This window comes from Bos indicus, chromosome 12 (assembly GCF_029378745.1).
Source record: "Bos indicus isolate NIAB-ARS_2022 breed Sahiwal x Tharparkar chromosome 12, NIAB-ARS_B.indTharparkar_mat_pri_1.0, whole genome shotgun sequence".
NCBI classification, from domain to species: domain Eukaryota; kingdom Metazoa; phylum Chordata; class Mammalia; order Artiodactyla; family Bovidae; genus Bos; species Bos indicus.
Window position 1 is genome coordinate 72291437 of NC_091771.1, and position 22567 is coordinate 72314003.

At 39.1% G+C, this 22567-nt stretch overlaps 1 protein-coding gene across 1 annotated transcript in view; it reads left to right on the forward strand.

Annotated features, from left to right (window-relative positions):
• Positions 1-22567, forward strand: part of LOC139186117 (ATP-binding cassette sub-family C member 4-like) — a 177629-nt gene that overhangs the window by 120745 nt on the left and 34317 nt on the right. The window contains exons 26-27 of the mRNA XM_070799893.1: positions 14913-15068; positions 21939-22028. Coding sequence (XP_070655994.1) covers positions 14913-15068; positions 21939-22028 — 246 coding nt within the window. The remainder of the gene's footprint in view (positions 1-14912; positions 15069-21938; positions 22029-22567) is intronic.

Genomic DNA, 22567 nt, shown 5'->3' on the forward strand with positions numbered 1-22567 from the left:
CTGTATAATAGGCTCCAGTTTCATCCACCTCATTAGAACTGATTCAAATGTGTTCTTTTTAATGGCTGAGTAGTACTCCATTGTGTATATGTACCACAGCTTTCTTATCCATTCATCTGATGATGGACATCTAGGTTGCTTCCATGTCCTGGCTATTATAAACAGTGCTGCGATGAACATTGGGGTACACGTGTCTCTTTCCCTTCTGGTTTCCTCAGTGTGCATGCCCAGCAGTGGGATTGCTGGGTCATAAGACAGTTCTGTTTTCAGTTTTTTAAGGAATCTCCACACTGTTCTCCATAGTGGCTGTACTAGTTTGCATTCCCACCAACAGTGTAAGAGGGTTCCTTTTTCTCCACACCCTCTCTAGCATTTATTACTTGTAGACTTTTGGATAGCAGCCATTCTGACTGGTGTGAAATGGTACCTCATAGTGGTTTTGGTTTGCATTTCTCTGATCATGAGTGATGTTGAGCATCTTTTCATGTGTTTGTTAGCCAACTGTATGTCTTCTTTGGAGAAATGTCTATTTAGTTCTTTGGCCCAATTTTTGATTGGGTCATTTATTTTTCTGGAGTTGAGCTGTAGGAGTTGCTTGTATATTTTTGAGATTAGTTGTTTGTCAGTTGCTTCATTTGCTATTATTTTCTCCCATTCTGAAGGCTGTCTTTTCACCTTGCTAATAGTTTCCTTTGATGTGCAGAAGCTTTTAAGTTTAATTAGGTCCCATTTGTTTATTTTTTCTTTTATTTCCAATATTCTGGGAGGTGGGTCATAAGGGATCCTGCTGTGATGTATGTCAGAGAGTGTTTTGCCTATCTTGTCCTCTAGGAGTTTTATAGTTTCTGGCCTTACGTTTAGGTCTTTAATCCAGTTTGAGTTTATTTTTGTGTATGGTGTTAGAAAGTGTTCTAGTTTCATTCTTTTACAAGTGGTTGACCAGATTTCCCAGCACCAATTGTTAAAGAGATTGTCTTTAATCCATTGTATATTCTTGCCTCCTTTGTCAAAGATAAGGTGTCCATATGTGCGTGGATTTATCTCTGGGCTTTCTATTTTGTTCCATTGATCTATATTTCTGTCTTTGTGCCAGTACCATACTGTCTTGATAACTGTGGCTTTGTAGTCGAGCCTGAAGTCAGGTAGGTTGATTCCTCCAGTTCCATTCTTCTTTCTCAAGATGGCTTTGGCTATTCGAGGTTTTTTGTATTTCCATACAAATTGTGAAATTATTTGTTTTAGCTCTGTGAAGAATACCGTTGGTAGCTTGATAGGGATTGCATTAAATCTATAAATTGCTTTGGGTAGTATACTCATTTTCACTATATTGATTCTTCCAATCCATGAACACCGTATATTTCTCCATCTATTAGTGTCCTCTTTGATTTCTTTCACCGGTGTTTTATAGTTTTCTATATATAGGTCTTTAGTTTCTTTAGGTAGATATATTCCTAAGTATTTTATTCTTTCCGTTGCAATGGTGAATGGAATTGTTTCCTTAATTTCTCTTTCTGTTTTCTCATTATTAGTGTATAGGAATGCAAGGGATTTCTGTGTGTTGATTTTATATCCTGCAATTTTACTATAGTCATTGATTAGTTCTAGTAGTTTTCTGGTGGAGTTTTTAGGGTTTTCTATGTAGAGGATCATGTCATCTGCAAACAGTGAGAGTTTTACTTCTTCTTTTCCAATTTGGATGCCTTTTATTTCTTTTTCTGCTCTGGTTACTGTGGCCAAAACTTCCAAAACTGTGTTGAATAGTAATGGTGAAAGTGGGCACCCTTGTCTTGTTCCTGACTTTAGAGGAAATGCTTTCAATTTTTCACCATTGAGGATAATGTTTGCTGTGGGTTTGTCATATATAGCTTTTATTATGTTGAGGTATGTTCCTTCTATTCCTGCTTTCTGGACAGTTTTGATCATAAATGGATGTTGAATTTTGTCAAAGGCTTTCTCTGCATCTATTGAAATAATCATATGGTTTTTATTTTTCAATTTGTTAATGTGGTGTATTACATTGATTGATTTGCGGATATTGAAGAATCCTTGCATCCCTGGGATAAAGCCCACTTGGTCATGGTGTATGATCTTTTTAATGTGTTGTTGGATTCTGATTGCTAGAATTTTGTTAAGGATTTTTGCATCTATGTTCATCAGTGATATTGGCCTGTAGTTTTCTTTTTTTGTGGGATCTTTGTCAGGTTTTGGTATTAGGGTGATGGTGGCCTCATAGAATGAGTTTGGAAGTTTACCTTCCTCTGCAATTTTCTGGAAGAGTTTGAGCAGGATAGGTGTTAGCTCTTCTCTAAATTTTTGATAGAATGCAGCTGTGAAGCCTTCTGGACCTGGGCTTTTGTTTGCTGGAAGATTTTTTATTACAGTTTCAATTTCCGTGCTTGTGATGGGTCTGTTATGATTTTCTGTTTCTTCCTGGTCCAGTTTTGGAAAGTTTTACTTTTCTAAGAATTTGTCCATTTCTTCCATGTTGTCCATTTTATTGGCATATAATTGTTGATAGTAGTCTCTTATGATCCTTTGTATTTCTGTGTTGTCTGTTGTGATCTCTCCATTTTCATTTCTAATTTTATTGATTTGATTTTTCTCCCTTTGTTTCTTGAAGAGTCTAGCTAATGGTTTGTCAATTTTATTTATCATTTCAAAGAACCAGCTTTTGGTTTTGTTGATTTTTCCTATGGTCTCTTTTGTTTATTTTGCATTTATTTCTGCTCTAATTTTTAAGATTTCTTTCCTTCTACTAAGCCTGGGGTTCTTCATTTCTTCCTTTTCTAGTTGCTTTAGGTGTAGAGTTAGGTTGTTTATTTGACTTTTTTCTTGTTTCTTGAGATGTGCCTGTATGGCTATGAACTTTCTCCTTAGGACTGCTTTTACCGTGTCCCACAGGTTTTGGGTTGTTGTGTTTTCATTTTCATTCGTTTCTATGCAAATTTTGATTTCTTTTTTGATTTCTTCTGTGATTCGTCGGTTATCAGCAGCGTGTTGTTCAGCCTCCATATGTTGGAATTTTTAATAGTTTTTCTCCTGTAATTGAGATCGAATCTTACTGCATTGTGGTCAGAAAAGATGCTTGGAATGATTTCAATTTTTTTGAATTTCCCAAGGCTAGATTTATGGCCCAGAATGTGATCTATCCTGGAGAAGGTTCCATGTGCACTTGAGAAAAAGGTGAAATTTATTGTTTTGGGGTGAAATGTCCTATAGATATCAATTAGGTCTAACTGGTCTATTGTATCATTTAAAGATTGCGTTTCCTTGTTAATTTTCTGTTTAGTTGATCTATCCATAGGTGTGAGTGGGGTATTAAAGTCTCCCGCTATTATTGTGGTATTGTTAATTTCTCCTTTCATAGTTGTTAGCATTTGTCTTACATATTGTGGTGCTCCTGTGTTGGGTGCATATATATTTATAATTGTTATATCTTCTTCTTGGATTGATCCTTTGATCATTATGTAGTGACCTTCTTTGTCTCTTTTCACAGCCTTTGTTTTAAAGTCTATTTTATCTGATATGAGTATTGCTACTCCTGCTTTCTTTTGGTCCCTATTTGCATGGAAAATCTTTTTCCAGCCCTTCACTTTCAGTCTGTATGTGTCCCCTGTTTGAGGTGGGTCTCTTGTAGACCACATATGTAGGGGTCTTGTTTTTTTATCCATTCAACCAGTCTTTGTCTTTTGGTTGGGGCATTCAACCCATATATGTTTAAGGTAATTACTGATAAGTATGATCCCGTTGCCATTTACTTTATTGTTTTGGGTTCGAATTTATACACCATTTTTGTGTTTCCTGTCTAGAGAATATCCTTTAGTATTTGTTGGAGAGCTGGTTTGGTGGTGCTGAATTCTCTCAGCTTTTGCTTGTCTGAAAAGCTTTTGATTTCTCCTTCATATTTGAATGAGATCATTGCTGGGTACAATAATCTGGGCCGTAGGTTATTTTCTTTCATCATTTTAAGTATGTCTTGCCATTCCCTCCTGGCTTGAAGAGTTTCTATTGAAAGATCAGCTGTTATCCTTATGGGAATTCCCTTGTGTGTTATTTGTTGTTTTTCCCTTGCTGCTTTTAATATTTGTTCTTTGTGTTTGATCTTTGTTAATTTGATTAATATGTGTCTTGGGGTGTTTCGCCTTGGGTTTATCCTATTTGGGACTCTCTGGGTTTCTTGGACTTGGCTGATTATTTCCTTCCCCATTTTAGGGAAGTTTTCAACTATTATCTCCTCAAGTATTTTCTCATGGTCTTTCTTTTTGTCTTCTTCTTCTGGGACCCCTATGATTCGAATGTTGTGGCGTTTAATGTTGTCCTTGATGTCTCTGAGATTGTCCTCATTTCTTTTAATTCGTTTTTCTTTTATCCTCTCTGATTCATTTATTTCTACCATTCTATCTTCTAATTCACTAATCCTATCTTCTGCCTCTATTATTCTACTATTTGTTGCCTCCAGAGTGTTTTTAATTTCATTTATTGCATTATTCATTATATATTGACTCTTTCTTATTTCTTCTTGGTCCTTGTTAAACCTTTCTTACATCTTCTCAATCCTTGTCTCCAGGCTATTTATCTGTGATTCCATTTTGGTTTCAAGATTTTGGATCAATTTCACTATCATTGTTCAGAATTCTTTATCAGGTAGATTCCCTATCTCTTCCTCTTTGGTTTGGTGGGCATTTATCCTGTTCCTTTATCTGCTGGGTATTCCTCTTTCTCTTCATCTTGTTTAAATTGCTAATTTTGGGGTGTCCTTTCTGTATTCTTGCAGTTTGTGGAGTTCTCTTTATTGTGGTGTTTCCTCGCTGTGTGTGGGTTTGTACAGGTGGTTTGTCAAGGTTTCCTGGTTAGGGAAGCTTGTGTCGGTGTTCTGGTGGGTAGAGCTGTATTTCTTCTCTCTGGAGTGCAATGAAATGTCCAGTAATGAGTTATGAGATGTCTATGGCTTTGGGGTGACTGGGCAGCCTGTATCTTGGAGCTCAGGGCTGTGTTCCTTTGTTGCTGGAGAATTTGCTTGGTATGTCTTGCCCTGGAACTTGTTGACCCTTGTGTGGTGCTTGGTTTCAGTATAGATATGGAGGCGTTTGATGAGCTCCTGTCAATTAATGTTCCTTGGAGTCAGGAGTTCCCTGGAGTCAGGGTTTGGACTTAAGCCTCCTGAGTTGTTTTTTTAATGGGTAAGAATTTCAGTTTTATGATGAAAAAAAAAAAATTTCAAGCTTGTTGGCACAGAAATGTGAATGTACTGATTGACAACCTATACACTTAAAAATGGTTAAATTTTATGTGAATTTCATCATAATTAAAAGATAACACCTGTGGCATGCTTTGTAATTTGGGATCTGTATTTCATAGTACCTTAGGGCTTTTTAAATCAGGGAGCATCTGGTTTTCACCTTTGTTCCTAGAATGTGGCGTTCTGTAGGGCACAGAGAGGGTGCTGAGGGACTGCTCAGGTGTGAGCAAGCAGGAACCAACATGAAAGAATATTCAACTTAATGCCCAAATGCTACCCAGGGGGCAGTTTCAGTTAGTCACAGGGCAAAAGCTCCCTCCTAATTACTTCCAGTTTCAGTGTAGGTCAGGAAAAATGTGAACTGCTGTGTCAGGAAAACATTAACTGCAGCTCTTGATACAATCTTGTCCTTGAGAGCACTGTATATGATGTTTACTCACTCTCAGACAATGTGTCTGTCAGATTTTCTGTTGTAAATTTAATTCTGTTCATCTGCACTTGTCTTAAATTTCCCCCAAAGCCATAAAATATGATTTATCTAAGAACCTTTTTTAGGACAACTTAGGAACATAACAGATTCTTATTCTTCCTTCTTAAAACCTGTAAATCATAGGATTATTGAGATTCTAAAGTGTTTGAGGGAAAAGTGAATTTGGAGACTAAATAAATAACTGAAGTAACTTGTCTTTTGATCTGTGCCTTGGTCCACTCTCAGTATTACTGTTAGCTTCATTTCTGTGTTTGGAGATGACACCCAGGCAGCGTGTTCATGAAGTGATTTCAGTCCACTTGTGTATATGTCAGGTTCCCTCTCCTGCTTACCTGTCCCAGCCTCCATCACTCCAGGACACACTTTTGGTGTTGGATTGGACTGAGAGAGGCTGTTTGCGGGGGGTGGGGGTGGGTGGTGCGGGCAGGGGACGTGGGAGTGAGCCAGCCCAACAGAAGTGGGGCTTTATTCTCTTTTCCTCATTTCCTCTTCTGTACTGATTCCTGAAAGTTAGAACCAATAGGAAAGTATAGTAGGTACTGCTGCTGCTGCTGCTGCTAAGTCGCTTCAGTCATCTCCGACTCTGTGCGACCCCATAGACGGCAGCCCACCAGGTCCTGCCATCCCTGGGATTCTCCAGGCAAGAACACTGGAGTGGGTTGCCATTTCCTCCTCCAATGCATGAAAGTGAAAAGTGAAAGTGAAGTCGCTCAGTCATGTCCGACTCTTAGCGACCCCATGGACTGCAGCCTACCAGGCTCCTCCATCCACGGGATTTTCCAGGCAAGAGTACTGGAGTGGGGTGCCATTACTAGTCAGGATTTTGATTCACAGAAGAAATTGCAAGTGAAATAAGGAACTAGGACTTCCCTGGTGGTGCAGTGGATAAGAATTTGCCTGCCAATGCAGGGGACACTGGTTCAGTCCCTGGTCTGGGAAGATTCCACATGCCACAGAGCAACTGAGCTCTGCACCACAACAATTGAGCCCTTGTGCCACAACTACTGAAGTCTTTGCTCAGCTACAATAAAAGCCACCTCAGTGAGAGGCCCATGTACTACAACAAGGAGTAGCTCCCACTCATCACAACTAGAGACAGCTCATGCAAAGCAATCAGGACCCAGAACAGCCAAACAGAAAAAAAATCAACATGAGGTAAATAGCACCCTAGACTTCCTGGTTAGAGTCTGAACACGGGCTTCATTTTTCATTTAGATGATTTTGTGGTTGATTTGATCATTTTAGAGAGTCCTGGGCAATAAAATATTTTCCAGCTCTCAAGGTAGATTGATTGTTGCTTTCTTTTTTCTCACAGCTATTACTTGGATGCTACATTTATACAGATGCTTAGTAGACCATGCTATAACGTACAAAAATATTAGTTTCCTACATTTTTTCCTTTTTTTATGTAATATTTTCTTTAAAATTGCTCCCTTCACTCCCAGATTATCCCCGTCCCCTGCTGGCTTCCTAATTCCCTGTGACTCAGACTGTGGTGCAAGAGCCAGTAGCACCTGCCTGTCCTGGAGCTTCTTAGAAATGCAGAGTCTCAGGCTCACCCAGACCTCCTGACTCAGATTCGCATCTGAACATGAATTCCACCTTTCTCTCCCATGGGCAGTTTTTGATAAGTGATAACCTGTGATTCCCAAGAAATGTCCTTTGACAGTTTGGAATTGAACTCAAAAATTCCCAAATCTCTGCTGCTAACTGAGCAAGAGGCTCTAGAATGTTCTGTTCCACTAGATTTACTTACTTTAATGCTTTTATGAGATGGTTAAATGGCATTACTGACTGGATGGACATGAATTTGAGTAAGCTCTGGGAGCTGGTGATGGACAGAGAAGCGTAGCATGCTTCAGTCCAGTGGGTTGCAAAGAGCTGGACATGACTGAGCAACTGAACTGAGCTGATGCTCTATAAATTGCACCTTTGCATTATAATCTAATTCTGTGTGATTCCACTGCATTTATTTGCATCTTTCCAGGGGAGTCTGTCTTCATTATGGGTAGTTTTCATCCTGCTGTCTGTCCTTCCCCACACCAGCATCCTGAAGGGACTGGAGGGATTTCCCACAGGCTCAGCCCTGCCTGGACCTGGAGTCAGAGACAGACCAGTGCAGCAGTGTATGTGTGGCTGTTTCACCACCTGATGGGATAAAAAATGAGTCCTGCTGCCCCAAGCATGAGGTCTGTTTGGCCTGTTCCCCAGGCACCATGTGTCCCACTTAGCTGCAGGTTTCTCTCTCAATCCAGCTGTGGGTACCGTGTCTTCCTGCTGACAGCTGGTCCACCTGCCCTCAGGTACCCTCTTTGCTCTCACTCACCACATGTGTGCCTGACCATAAGATCTCTATGGTAGGCCTGTTTCTTTAACTACAGCTACACCTCTTCCCACTTTCTCTGTTCTAGCTACTCAGAGACATGATAAGGTGTCAGGCCATCCAGGGGATAAGGAGGCCCATCAGCAGGTGGAAAAGAGGCAACAGACGTGGATTTGAGTCCCATCCTGCTACTTATAGGCTCTGATATTCAGACAGACTAATTCATCTAAACCTCAATCTTTTCTTATGCAAAATTGAAAGGATAGATTATAACATGTAGGGTTTATGTACAATCTAATCAAGATAAGGCATGTAAAGCACCCAGAGTAAATTCTTGGACAAAAATGGTCATCATTTTCATAGGGTAGAAAATGACCATAACCGCTTATGCTGTGGAAGGTGTTGCCTGTCCCAGGAGAATAAGGTGTTGGCCATTTGAAGTTGTATTTATGGCTGTAGGATCCATCTGCTATGTCTGTCTCTGCCTGATTTGTCTTGTACTTAAATAATATGGTAATGAAGTGAAGAAGTGAAGTTGCTCAGTCGTGTCTGACTCTTTGCGACCCCATGGACTGTAGCCTACCAGGCTCCTCCATCCGTGGGATTCTCCAGGCAAGAGTACTGGAGTAGGTTGCCATTTCCTTCTCCAGGAGATCTTTCCAACCCAGGGATCAAACTTGGGTCTCCTGCATTGCAGCCAGACGCTTTACCATCTGAGCCACCAGGAAAGCTCAATATGGTAATAGATTTTCCATAAATTTCTCTGGACTGAGTTAAAAATCTCAGCTCCCATGGGAGTTTCTTTTTCTCAGGACACCACAGGTACTAAAAATAATAAAAAGTCAAGTCCAATACAGATCCTGATGTCAACATATGCAGTCTGGTTGAAGAAACAAGAAAATGGCTATATTAGCTTTGTAAGCTAGAAGGAGATCACAGATTTTATAGATGCTTATAAAAATGACATAACTTCTGTTAGAGTTGTAACAAGTCCATATTAGGGGACAGGAAGAGCATTTCCAAGGAATTAGACATGTGAGACAGACTTAATGATGTGTGGTTAGGGTTTCAGCAGGTGGAAATGCATGTGAAAGGCATTCCGAGAGGTGAGAGCAGCATAAGCAAAAGCATGATGCCCTGATTCAGTGAATGAAGAACTAGACACCTGAAAAGCATCCAGGAAAATGAACTACCAAGTGTGTAACTCACATTTTTACATTCAACCCTCATAACTAGCTAGTGATGTCAAGGAAGCTGACTCGTGTACATGAAGGATAGAGAGGTTAGAGAGGACAGTTTTGTAGAAGAGACGTCCTGGGGTGGGTGGAGTGTTGGGTGCTGAGCTGGCAATTAGGAGTTTAATCTGAGAAGTGAGAGCACATGGACCAGGGGGGGGCAGGTACAGGGGACGGGGAGCCAGGAGCTGTTATGCCTCCAGCAAGACATGTTAGGAAAGTGATTCCACTTCTTGGAATCAAGTTGATGTTGATTAAAACAGAGCTATAACACCTGGATTTGTGAACATGCAGGGAAATGGGTGGTAGTAGAAAATGGTATCATACTTCCGGAGGGTAGGCTAGCAGCTTAACAGCTTCCACTGAAAATGTTCATACTTTGTTGTTGTTCACTCACCTAATCACATCCGACACTTCCCAACCCCATGGTCTGACGCACACCAGGCTTCGCTGTCCCTCAGTGTCTCCTGCAGTTTTCCCAAGTTCATGCTCATTGTATCAATGATGCCATCCAATCATCTCATCCTCTGTCATCCCCTTCTCCTCCTGCTTTCAATCTTTCCCAGCATCAGGGTCTTTTCCAATGAGTTGGCTCTTTGTGTCAGGTGGCCAAAGTATTGGAGCTTCAGCACCAGTTCTTCCAGTGAATATTCAGGACTGATTTCCTTTAGGGTTGACTGGTTTGATCTCCTTGCTTTCCAAGGGGTTCATACATGACTCTCAGCAATTCCACATCTGAGATTTTTTGTGAAGGAAATGATTAAGGTTGTTTTCAAAGATTTAGCTTCAGGGATATTTAACACAGTTATTTATAATAGCTAACTATTTGACACTGCCTAAATATCCATCAATAGAGGATTTGTTAAATAAATGATCATGTGTACTATAATATTATGCAACCATTAAATAAATATTTTAGAAATACAAAATGAAAACACATATAACAGTATGTTCACATTAATTGTCTTTTCTTTATATATGTGCACTTGTATCTTTAAGAACACATAGAAAAAAAAAAAATACAACAAAAACAACAAGAACACACACAGAAGCCTAGAAAGTAAAAACATTTTAAGAATTTTTTTTTCAGAGTGCTAGGCTATAGCTAGTATTTATTTACTTTTCAAATTCTTTTGCACCAATTATGATTAAGGAAAGAGTTTATTTTGTTTTTAAACACTGCGAGCCTGGGAAAGATGTAATGAGAGTAAAGTGGGGAAGATGGATGAAGGGGTTGTTTTGTGTGGAACATTGGGTGTTGATTATGCTGAGTTTGATGTGTGAAGAGAGATCCAGGAGCAAGTGTCTAACAAGTGTTATCATCAGAGAGCAACCTGGTTGGAAAAACAGAAAGGGGCCACTGCAAAGCAAGTAACAGAAAATTTTCTCCAAGTGTCTTTATAATTGTATCTGTTTCTTTATTTTTGGCTGGGCTGGGTCTCTGTTGTTTCTTCGGCTTTTCTCTAGTTGCCGTGTAGGGGCTTCTCACTGTGGTGTCTTCTCTTGTTAAGAGCATGGGCTATAAGGTGCGAGGGCTTCAACAGTTGAAGCATGTAGGCTCATAGACGTGGTTCCCTGGTTCTAGAGCGCAGGCTTAATAGTTGTGGCACATGGACTTAGGTGCTTCACAGCATGTGGGATTCTCCTGGACTAGGAATTGAACCCACATCTCCTGCATTTGCAGGCAGTTTCTTTACCACTGAGCCACCAGGGAAGCCCCCAAGTGTCTTTAGATTGAAGAATGTAAGCTTACTGACACTGGTGACACTCTCTATGGGCAATTGGTAAAACCCTTTGGTTACCCAGAAAAGACATTCAGACTATAGCTTTGATGACTGAACTCTAGGAATAATCAGAATCAGGTTTTCTTTGAGTTGCCTTTTTCTTTTTGGGGGGCCTGGGGCCATGCAGCATGTGGGATCTTAGTTCCCTGATCAGGGATTGAATCCACTCCTCCAGCAGTGGAAGCACAGAATCTTAACCGCTGAACTGCCAGGGAAGTCCCCTGGTTTTTAGTTTTCTTCTCTGGAGTTTGAAACTCAGAGTCCTGTGGTCATGAGCAGTCCTTGGTGCCCCTACATATCTCAGTCCATTTCCCAAAGTTTACAGATGTTCCCATTTGCACAGATGGATCAGTTTCAGTGGAGCTGATAACATGGGAACATACACACATTCTCACAGATCAGTTCTCACCTGTGTCCTGATGTGCATTGATTTATGTATAAGAACACTCTGAAATATAGGCCCACTTGTTTTACTGTGCTTCAGATAATACTTTAAAAAAAAAAGGACATTTATGGCAACACTGTCAGGCAAGTACATTGGCACCATTTTTCCTATAGCATTTGGTCACTCCATGTCTCTGTCACATTTTGATAATTTTTGCAATATTTCAAACCATTTCATTATTATATTTATTACCGTGATATGTGATCAGTGGTTTTTAATGTTACTACCCTATAAATGCTTAGATGGTTAGCATTCTTTTAACAATAAAGTATTGGAAATTAAGGTATGTACTTTTTTTATATATAATGCTATATTGTACATCATTAGACTACAATATAGTATAAATGTAACTTTTATTTGCACAGAGAAGCAAAACATTGATATAACTTGCTTTATTTTGATATTCATGTGTTATGGTGGTCTGGAGCCAAATCCAAAATATCTTTGAGGCCTGCCTGTACACAGAATACATGAGCCACATATATACACACTACAACCTGCCTGTATGCAGAGAATGGCCCATCTGTATTATATGAATTAGGTTTAACATAAGGTACAAAATGTCCTGAGAAGCCTGCATGCAGATAAAAAAGCAACAGTTAGAACCAGACATGGAGCAATAGACTGGTTCAAAATTGGGAAAGGAATACCTCAAGGCTGTATATCGTCACCCTGCTTATTCAACTTACATGCAGAGTACAGCATGCGAAATGCTGGGCTGGATGAAGCACAAGCTGGAATCAAGACTGCCAGGAGAAATACCAGTAACCTCAGATAAGCAGATGATACCACCCAAATGGCAGAAAGTAAAGAGGAACTAAAGAGCCTCTTGATGAAGGTGAAAGGGGAGAGTGAAAAAGCTGGCTTAAAACTCAACATACAGAAAACTAAGATCATGACTCCTGGTTCAATCATTTCATGTCAAATAGATGGGCAAACAATGGAAATGGTGATAGACTTTATTTTCTTAGGCTCTGAAAGTGACTGTGGATGATGACTGCAGCCATGAAATTAGAAGATGCTTCCTCCTTGGAAGAAAAGCTATGACAAACCTAGACAGCATGTTAAAAAGCAGAGACATTGCTTTGCCGACAAAGGTGCATATAGTCAAAGCTATGGCTTTTCCAGTACTCATGTACGGATGTAAGTATTGGGTCATAAAGAAGTCTGGGCACTGAAGAATGGATACTTTTGAACTGGGGTGCTGGAGAAGACTCTTGAGAGTTCCTTGAACAGCAAGGAGATCAAACCAGTCAGTCCTAAAGGAAATCAGTCCTGAATATTCATTGGAAGAACTGATGCTGAAGCTCCAATACTTTGGCCACCTGATACTAAGAGCCAACTCATTGGAAAAGACCCTGATGCTGGGAAAGACAGAAGGCAGGAGGAGAAGGAGATGACGGGATGAGATGGCTGGGTAACATCACTGATTCAATGGACATGAGTTTGAGCAAACTCCAGGAGATAGTGAAGGACAGGGAAACCTGGCATGCTGCAGTCCATGGGGTCGCAAAGAGTTGGACACTACTGAACAATAACAAAATGTCTTATAGTCTTTGTATTATCTTTATAAGATAATAAAACTAGCTGAACCCACTTGTCTTATTTTAATCTCTATAAAGATACGTTCTTTTTTGAAATGCCATGATTGATTTGACAGACTAAGATGTGAAATTTCAGAGGTTTTCAAATCAGAAAACCTGAAAAGTTCTAAACATTCTGATTACATTACTCAGAAAGATTTAGTTGTTCTTTTTTTAAAGCCATGAGTTTTAAAACTTTACTGAATTACAAATGATCCAAGCATATGTTACACTTTCATCAATTCCAGATTTTCAATACAGATGAAATCATCTCTTGGAGAGCTTCCTTCAGAAAATTTGCAGTTGGGGTTCCCTGGTGGCTCAGACAGTAAAGAATCTGCCTGCAAGGCAGGAGACCCGTGTTCTATCCCTGGGTCAGGAAGATCCCCTGGAGTAGGAAATGGCAACCCACTAGCATTCTTGCCTGGAGAATTCCATGGACAGAGGAGCCTGGCAGTCTACAGTCCTTGGGGTCACAGAATTGGACACGACTGATTGTCTAATGCTTTCTTTCACTTAAAAATTCATCAGTAAAATGGCCAGTTTCTGCATATATATTTGAATGTGGTTTATTCCCCACTGACATTTTACCTAGGAAAAGGAAACGGTAACCTACTCCAGTATTCGTGCCTGGAGAATCCCATGGACAGAGGAGCCTGGCAGGCTACAGTCCATGGTCACAAGAATTGGACACTACTTAGTGACTAAACCACCAACCACCAGCATTTTACCTACATTGTATTGATTCTTTTATCTTACTGTTAGTGCATTTAATTTCTCTCTGCTTTGGTTTTAGTAAATAGACTGACACTTGACATGTGTTTTTCCAAGGTTCAATTTTAAGTATTAATGTATTGATAAAATGCCTTTTGAACTACTCCGATGAAAGGTCCTGTGTAAATAGCAAATATTGTTTGTGTTGCTGTTGGTCTCATTATGTACATTTTCTCTACTGGCCTCTGTCTTTCAAGACTGAGACCTGTATTTTATATTTGAAGATGTTTCCTTTCAAGATAAAATATAATTAAGATATTTAATATCAGGAAATGATTTCATTTTTCTACCAAAGAATAATTCCTATTAAATAAATAACATATCCCTGAGAAAGTAAGTACTTCTTTGTGTATAATACTTTTAACTTGACTTGTTGATATCTCTGAAAAATTACCTATGTAATTCTCAAGGTCAAATTACCCAGGGAGTAGGAACAAAACTAATTTAAAAGCTGACTTCTTATGGACCACTTAGGAGACTGCTGGTTTTTCACTGCAGTCAGGTTATTTATTTATTTATTTTTTGTTATCTTGTTCCTTTATTTATGAATGTTAGTTACAAACATACACTCACATACATATATATACCACATACACATACATATCTCCCCCTTTAACATACCACGTAACGGATACTATGTAATAATTATAGAAAACAATTTTCTGCATATTAAGCATTTAATCAGGGAAATCTGAATAGAAGGCATGAAAGTCACTATAGCTTATATTTTGTATTCTTGGGGTGATGGTGGTCTCAATCAGGGACATTTGTGAATTTCTGTCATTTTTGGTTGCCACAATTTTGGGGGTTGCATCTGGTATCTAGGGGATTCATGGCTACTGTTAATCATCCTACAATATACAGGACAGGTCCCAACCCTCAATAATTAATTATTGGTTCAAAATATCAGTAGGGCCTTGCTTGAGAAACTTATATTCTTTACATATAATAGAACTTTTAAAATTCATCTTCAACAATCAGGGTTCTCCTGGATTTTGTGCATCCTGTTAATTCTTCATCCCCCTGGGTCTCTTTTCAGTATGGCATCGTGGGAAGAACAGGAGCTGGAAAAAGTTCCATCATTGCTGCCCTTTTTAGATTGTCAGAAGCTGAAGGTGGCATTTCCATTGATGACATCTTGACAACCAGTATTGGACTGCACGATTTAAGGAAGAAAATGTCAGTTGCACTTCAGGTATGCATAGCAGAACACTCTTACATGTTCTTTTCATAAGGTGTCTAAAGTTTAAGTGCTTTTAATTTGATTGGTCTTTTCAAGGTAAGTGAATGAGTTGATCCTTTTTTTCCCAGTAGAGCATATATTTTAGCAGCAGGTATTTTCAACAGACACTTTCATCAGATACCAGGTTTGTTGTTGTTGTTGTTGTTGTAGTTGTTCATTTGTTAGTTTTGTGTGCATGTGATTTAATAACTTACTGAGATAGATTTCTGGACTCAGACTTCATCAGTTTCCACAGTGTTTCCACTGATAATCACATAATTCTGAGAACAGAAGGATAAATGATTTGTTAGCACTGGAGAGGTTCCTATAGGGAAACATGAATTTTATTAATAAGTGTCTTACAGATGTAATTTTGCTGTGGGAAATGAGGACATCTTTTAAAGTGATTATCTCCTTGGAGAACTTTCTGTGAAATTGTGGGGCTTTGAGAATCATAGGATATATAGATGCTTTGGGGAGACTTTGACAATTTAGTCATTAATGAATAATTTTCACCAGGGAGGCAGTACAGAATAGTGAGGAAGAGCGGTGGACTCAGAATTCTGTCTCTGTGTACCTTGGTTTTCTCTGTCTTACAAGGCAGATAATGGTATCACCCCCTCAATCAGTTGTGAGGACAAAATAGGTCAATGAGTGTGAAGTGTTTCACGTAGACCCATATGTGCCTGCTGTGATGGTGGAGTGCTGAGTTGGAAATCTCTTCCTGGGCTCTCATTCTGTTCTCTTTTCTTCTTCTTTGTAAAGTAGTATAACTTTCAAGGAGCGTTTTGGAGACTGGATTATATGCGTGGTAGACACTCCCGTCATTCCTTGTGGTTCACTCACTCAACATAATTCTGTGACATTTACTGAGAAATTTCTATCCTCCAGGTATATAGCCAAGGGCAACATAGGCCATGTGTCCTCATCTATCATCCTGCCCTCTGCTTTCACAGACTTGCTGATTAAAAAAAAAAAAAAAATGAGTTTTTATTCATATACTTAGTAATCATCTGCCCATCAAGGCAAGCTCAGAAAAATACCCCCTTGAGATGAGAAACAGAGAGAAGGTGAGACACAATGAGCCAGGCAAATGTGCTTCCTGGAATGTGGGTGCAATATGTCCTGAAATGCCTATTTCTCAGGAAGCATGTACAACATGGCACCCAAAGGAAGGCGAATGTGGACTTGGGTATGGCTGTTGCTACCTGCCATGACCTCAAAAATACCTGGAATTAATCTTAAGTAATTTTAAAATCAAGATATTCTTTTAAGACTTTAGTGAAATGCCACATCAAACCCTTTAAGATGTCTGCTGTCAAAGAAAAGAGAGAGAAAAAAAAGAATGTAGAGAAATTAGAATCCTTGTTCATTGCTGATAGGAATGTGAAATAGTGCAGCTACTATGGAAATCAACTTGCTGGTTGCTCTGAAGAGTTAATGATGGAATTATCATATGACCTAGCAATTCTACTTAAGAGTATAAACCCAAAAGAATTGGAAGAAAGGTCTTGAAGAGACACTGGAACCTGCATGTTATAGCAGCATTATTCTCAACAGCAAAAAGGTGGAGGCACCCAAGGGTCCATTGACAGATGAATCAACAAACCAAATGTGACGCATATACATAGAGTAGAATATTACTCAGCCTTAATAAAGAATAAAATTCTGACACATGCTACAGACAGATGACCTTGAAAAAATTAAGCTAAGTGAAATAAGTCATTTACAAAGGACAAATACTGTATGATTCTACTAATAGGAGTTACCTCGAATAGCAAATTCATGGATACAGGACATAGAATGGCGGGTGCCAGGAGTGGCTAGGAGAGGGGAGTTGTTGTTTAATGGGTACAGAGTTTCAGTTCTTCAAGATGAAAGGAGATCTGAGGCTGGATGGTGGTGATGGCTGTACAACAATGTGAATGTATTTAACACCACTGAACTGTGCACTTAAAGTGGTTAATCTAGCAAATTTTTTGTGTGTGGATTATTTTATTTTTTTAACTTTACAATATTGTATTGGTTTTGCCATATATAAACATGAATCCACCACAGGTATGCATGTGTTCCCCATCTTGAACCCTCCTCCCTCCTCCCTCCCCATACCACAAATTTTATGTATATTTTATCACAATTGAAAAAAATTTTTTTCAAAGCTATCCCTTTCAGGAAAAAATGGGAAGAACTTCTTAGCACATTAAGTCCCCATATTTAAAGATTTCATCTGGCTATTAGATTTATGACTTATGATTACAGTAGAAAATAAATGAGCTTAGATTCCCAAGTTTTATGTTTTGATGGTACTCATCTCTGAAATGGCCATGTGAGATTAGTTAGTAGAAATAAAGGGCATGTCTGTAAAGTGCTTTCACATCCTTGAATGCAAAGCTTTAGAAACATCCCTGAATTATTTTTAATGCTTCTTAAAAGAAAAATGTTGTATGCTTGTGTACATAATTCTGTAAATAAATAACATTAGTTAATTCTTGGCTCTGCCAATAATATTTGGAAGCACATCTGAGCAAAGACTAAACATGCCTTGACATTGGCATGTTTTGGTTCTATTCTGTTGGTTTCCATCCTTCCTTTGAGCATGTTCTAGGTACACAGTCCAGAGAGCATGTTTGCAAAATAGTGCTAAGCTTTGTATCCATGTAGATTCCACTTTATATGCCTTTGTCTCCAAGGTGCAGTGTTGCTTGATTAAAGAGAGAAAATTTGGAGAGAACTTGCAATGTATAAAGATTCCCAGGAAGCCATACAGGAGGCAGACGGGGCTAGAATGGTTAAGAGTGTAGACCCAGTGTCAGTGTGACCCACAGTTTATTCCTGCTCTGCCTCATCAACTGTGGGGTCTTGATAATGTCACTTGGCTGCCAAGCTTCAACATCCTCGTCCTTAAACCCGGTCTGGAAATCATTGCCCCACAGATTTGTGGTGAAGATGTAACTTAGTGAGATAATGTTTGTGCCCTTGTCTCGTTCTTAGGAATGCTCAGTCATCAGGAACTGTTATTAGTCTTAAGAATCAGGGTATTGGCCTTTTGGGTATTATTTCTACTTAAGTAGAAAGTAGAGTAACACCTTCTAAAATGACTTTTCTGTTTAATTTCTGTTGATGTGTTCATGGTCTTTGGTGATTTTCTTTATATTTGTTGTTTAATAATAAAAAACTAAATCATTACATAAATATGAATAGTAAAGCAAAGAAACAGAAAATTAAAACAAACAAACAAAAAACATAATAGGAATTTTGGGGAAAAGCACCACATAGAAATGTATCTAACATTTTCCAAGAGCAAGAAATCAGACTAAAATTTTTTTGTATTTTGATTTCTGGCTTTCCTCCCACCAGCTTCTTCCCTGACCATCACCTTATACACACTCTTACTTTCTAATCCCTCACCAAGACTTCCAGTCTTTTTCTCAGCCCTCCCCACACTCTTGAATATTTTCTTTCTCTCTTTGAGAACAGGGCCTATATCTCTCATTTCTGTTCCTCTAGTGCTTGTTACAGTCCCTGACAAGTTACATGAGTATTAATAATAATTCCTAATGTTTATGGAATCATTAACACATTTTAGTTTCTTATCCCACCATTTCCTGCTTAATTCTCACAATTTGTTGTTATCCTTATCTGATAGATTTAAAATCTGAGTCATTGGGAGCTTATCCTACTTTGCAAGTAAGGGGCAGAGCCAGGATTCAAATTTTATGTGTGTCTACTTTTTAAAAATTGAAGTATAGTTGATTCACAGTGTTTCAGTTGTATAGTGAAGAGTTTCAGTTTTATCTCCAAAGACTCCCATAGCAGCAGAGTAAAATCCAAAGTACTAGTCATATGACAGAGATCTACACTCTCCAGTATCCACCTTGTCCACTTCTCAGTCGTCTGACTCTTTGTGACCCCATGGACTGCAGCACGCCAGGATTCTCTGTCCATCACCAACTCCCGGAGCTTGCTGAAACTCATGTCCATTGAGTCAGTGATGCTATCCAATCATCCCTTTCTCTTCCTGCCTTCAGTCTTTCCCAGCATCAGGGTCTTTTCCAGTAGTCAGCTCTTCACATCAGATGGCCAAAGTATTGAAGCTTCAGCTTCAGTATCAGTCCTTCCAGTGAATATTCAGGGTTGATTTCCTTTAGGATTGACTGGTTTGATCTCCTTGCAGTCCAAAGAACTCTCAAGAATCTTCTGCAACACCACAGTTTAAAAGCATCAATTCTTCAACTGTGTTGTACTCATCAGATATTTTCCCGATTTTTCCTACCGTCCCACTTGAAAGGACTCCCTAAACCATAGAAAGAATAAGTAAGTATAGAGCAAAGCCAGAAGATAATATTCCTATTGCTCTGTCCTTCATTTGGACAATATCAGTTTAGAAATGGGTTTATGCACTTGTATGTCATGGGCTGCTATGTGTCAGAAGATACTCAAAATGTTATCCCTCCCCAACCAAGAGACCTTTGTCTTTACAGCATCTTGCTAGCTGCAGAGGTGGAGAAAGTATGTTAGTTTGGTTGCTTGAATTTACTTGTCTAAGTGCAAAAACTTACATTCGTCTTTCTCTCAAATGAATAGGAAGCAGTGATGCTTGTGTCTCAACACCCCAATATAGGGAACTTAGGAAGCTGAGAGCAGACTCTGCAGAGGGAGAGCCCAGTGCTGTTTTTTGAGTTGCCCCTCTTAGCTGAGCCAGGCCCACACTGGATCCTTGGTCCTTGTGATCCTGGAAGCAGCAGGGAGCTTCCATGGTGGTCTCTCTTTCTCCTAGGCTCATCCCTGTCACTGCTGACTCCCCATGAACAGGTCAGAACTGGGGGAGGTGTGATGGTAACAAGGACCTGGGTAGGAGCAGAGACAGGGGAGTGGGGACATAGACCATCAGTCATGGGAGGAACATTCAAAGATGAATACTGTGTTCTTAAGAAGGTACTCCTCAACTTCTGTTCAAAATTTTAGGAATAATCTAAAATGAAAGTTCTTCTTAAATAATTTCCTTAAACACAACAGGTAGCTGAAGTATGTGTGTTCTTTGTGCTCAGGATCTGAAGTACTTAAATATGTCCCCCAGAAAGACCACCAGTTGAGATTATATGCAGGGAGTAGCCTGCTTACTTGAAAGGACCTGGAAAATGGAGGGAAGATGGAGAAAGGAAGGAGAAGAATATTGAGGACCAGCCTCCCCTCACCTGGCTACATCACTTGTGTAAACCTCATGGAGACACCTGAAGGATGAGAAATCACCAGCATGTGGGAATCTTAAGGCTGATAATTACAAACAGTAACAAGTTTTTATAAAAATCAGAAGTAGAATGATGGTTATTCCCCTGACAAGGACCACTTACCATTGTTTAGATGGTTGTTTAGTCTTTGATCGTAAATTCGAGTTTTAAGGGAAACCTTAAATTTGGTCTCGAGATTTTTTAGTTCAGTTCAGTACTCATTCTGAAATATTGTATGACTAGTGATTTTCAGGGCTTTGGAAGCATAGTGGCCACTTAATCAACTCTGTGCGACTAAATATCCCTTTATAATGTCTTTTTAATTCTGGATTTTGTTCAGGGGTATGTCTTTTTTTGATGGCACACCCTGAGTTTTCTGTATTCATTTCTCTCTCATTAGACTTAAAACTGAGACCATATTGAAGGAAGGTTTGGAAGGCTTCCTGAGTATCGTTCTTCCTCATGATTAGGGAAAAGAAATGTCTGTCTTCTTCGTCTTTCCTGTCAGGCTTTTGTGAAGTGAGGAGGAAAGTCCAGCCCCAAGGCCAGGCAGGATTTGAACATGGGGATTCCGAGCAGTTCCGGGCACCTGTGGAAGAGTCAGGTCTCCTCTTGTTCCCACCCACACGTGTGCCTCCCCTTGTTCTGCCCCCTTCACTGAAAGGAGCCAATTGTGCTCTTCTCTTCTGCCCATATTCTTATGGCCTGGCTTACTGAGCCTTCCAGAAGAAACTGTAAGTGGCCTACATGAGCTTATGTACAGGATTCTCTCTTGAGGCCAAGAGGAGACATATATTTCCAGAGTAATTTACTTGTGGCTCCTCCTGAAGCAGATGAATAGGAAGAACTATTTAAATCAAAGTATCATGACACAGGTCACAGTGGGTTTCAGGTCCTCCTGGCCTTGCAGTTAATAACAAATTTGAGGCAGGCCATCCTGACACACAGGTTAGAGAACGTGGGACTAGCTGATGCCAAAATCAAAGGTGATCTCTCCATGGACAGAGGTGCTGCAGACCCCAGGAGCTGACGTTCCCCTTGCACATGTGGGGCTGTTCATTTCACACATGTGGAGAGATTCCAGATCCTAGAAGACAATCTGACCAATGGAGAAAATAGCCTAGTTTACTATTCAGTGCTAATGTGTAAATATTTAATGGTTTGTTTTGAGGCACAAACCTCTACTAATCATGCTGTTGGTATTTCCCAGTCACACCAGGATTGACAGTTAATTTATGTAGATCTTGACATTAAGTTTCTCATGTAATTATTTCCTCAGTTTGTGTGAGTATTTAAACAGATATTTATTACCAGGGTGGTATTTTTTTTTTTTAATCAAATCTTCCTTTGTCTTCAGTTTTTTCCTTAAGATGAAAAAAACTTCTTCAACACTTTCTTCTGTTAGTGTTCAGTAGTTCAGAAGATACTTTGTAGCACACTTTGTACAATGGAAAATAATTTTAGAGATACTGTTTTGTAAACATACATTTGCAACTTTATTATTAATAATTAATGAATTTAGATGTTTTTGTATTTCAATTTTGACAGTCTGTACACATTAGAATAAAATAAAAAGAGGTTAAGGTAATAACACTCACTGTTTTGGCATATTTAGGAACCTGTTTTATTCACTGGAACAATGAGGGAAAATCTGGATCCCTTTAATGAGCATACGGATAACGAACTGTGGAATGCCTTAGAAGAGGTAATTTATTAATAGTAACTGTAATTAACTTGTTAGCATCTGTATATGTGTGTTTACATTTAGAGCTTTGCAGATAATTAAGGGGAGCGTGTCAGTTTCACTGACTTCGGTAATAGGAAAACACTGATGACATGGATATGCTTAAAAATGTGTGTATTGATGATGATGAAAATCAACAATATAATGTGACATGTTTTCATTTTAGCTATTTTCCTTGAACCCTGAACAAATAGACACATTATCTTGTCCTTAGCAGAGTACTCAATTGGATGTTGAAACTGTGGGATCAAATTCTACTAGTGACCTGGTGAATTAATTACTCCATTATACTCCAATATTCATTTTATTCCTCTGGTCTTAGGAAACATCTCCTAAGTGGAGACAATAGTAGTTTTTCCTTATTAACTAAAAGATATAAACAAGATCATACTAATAAAATGTAGAAGTTTCATAGGAAAGTGTTTATAAAAGTAAATTATATAGTCGGAATTAATGATGATTATTTATTGGCAATCATGTCATTTTAATGCTGTAGCATG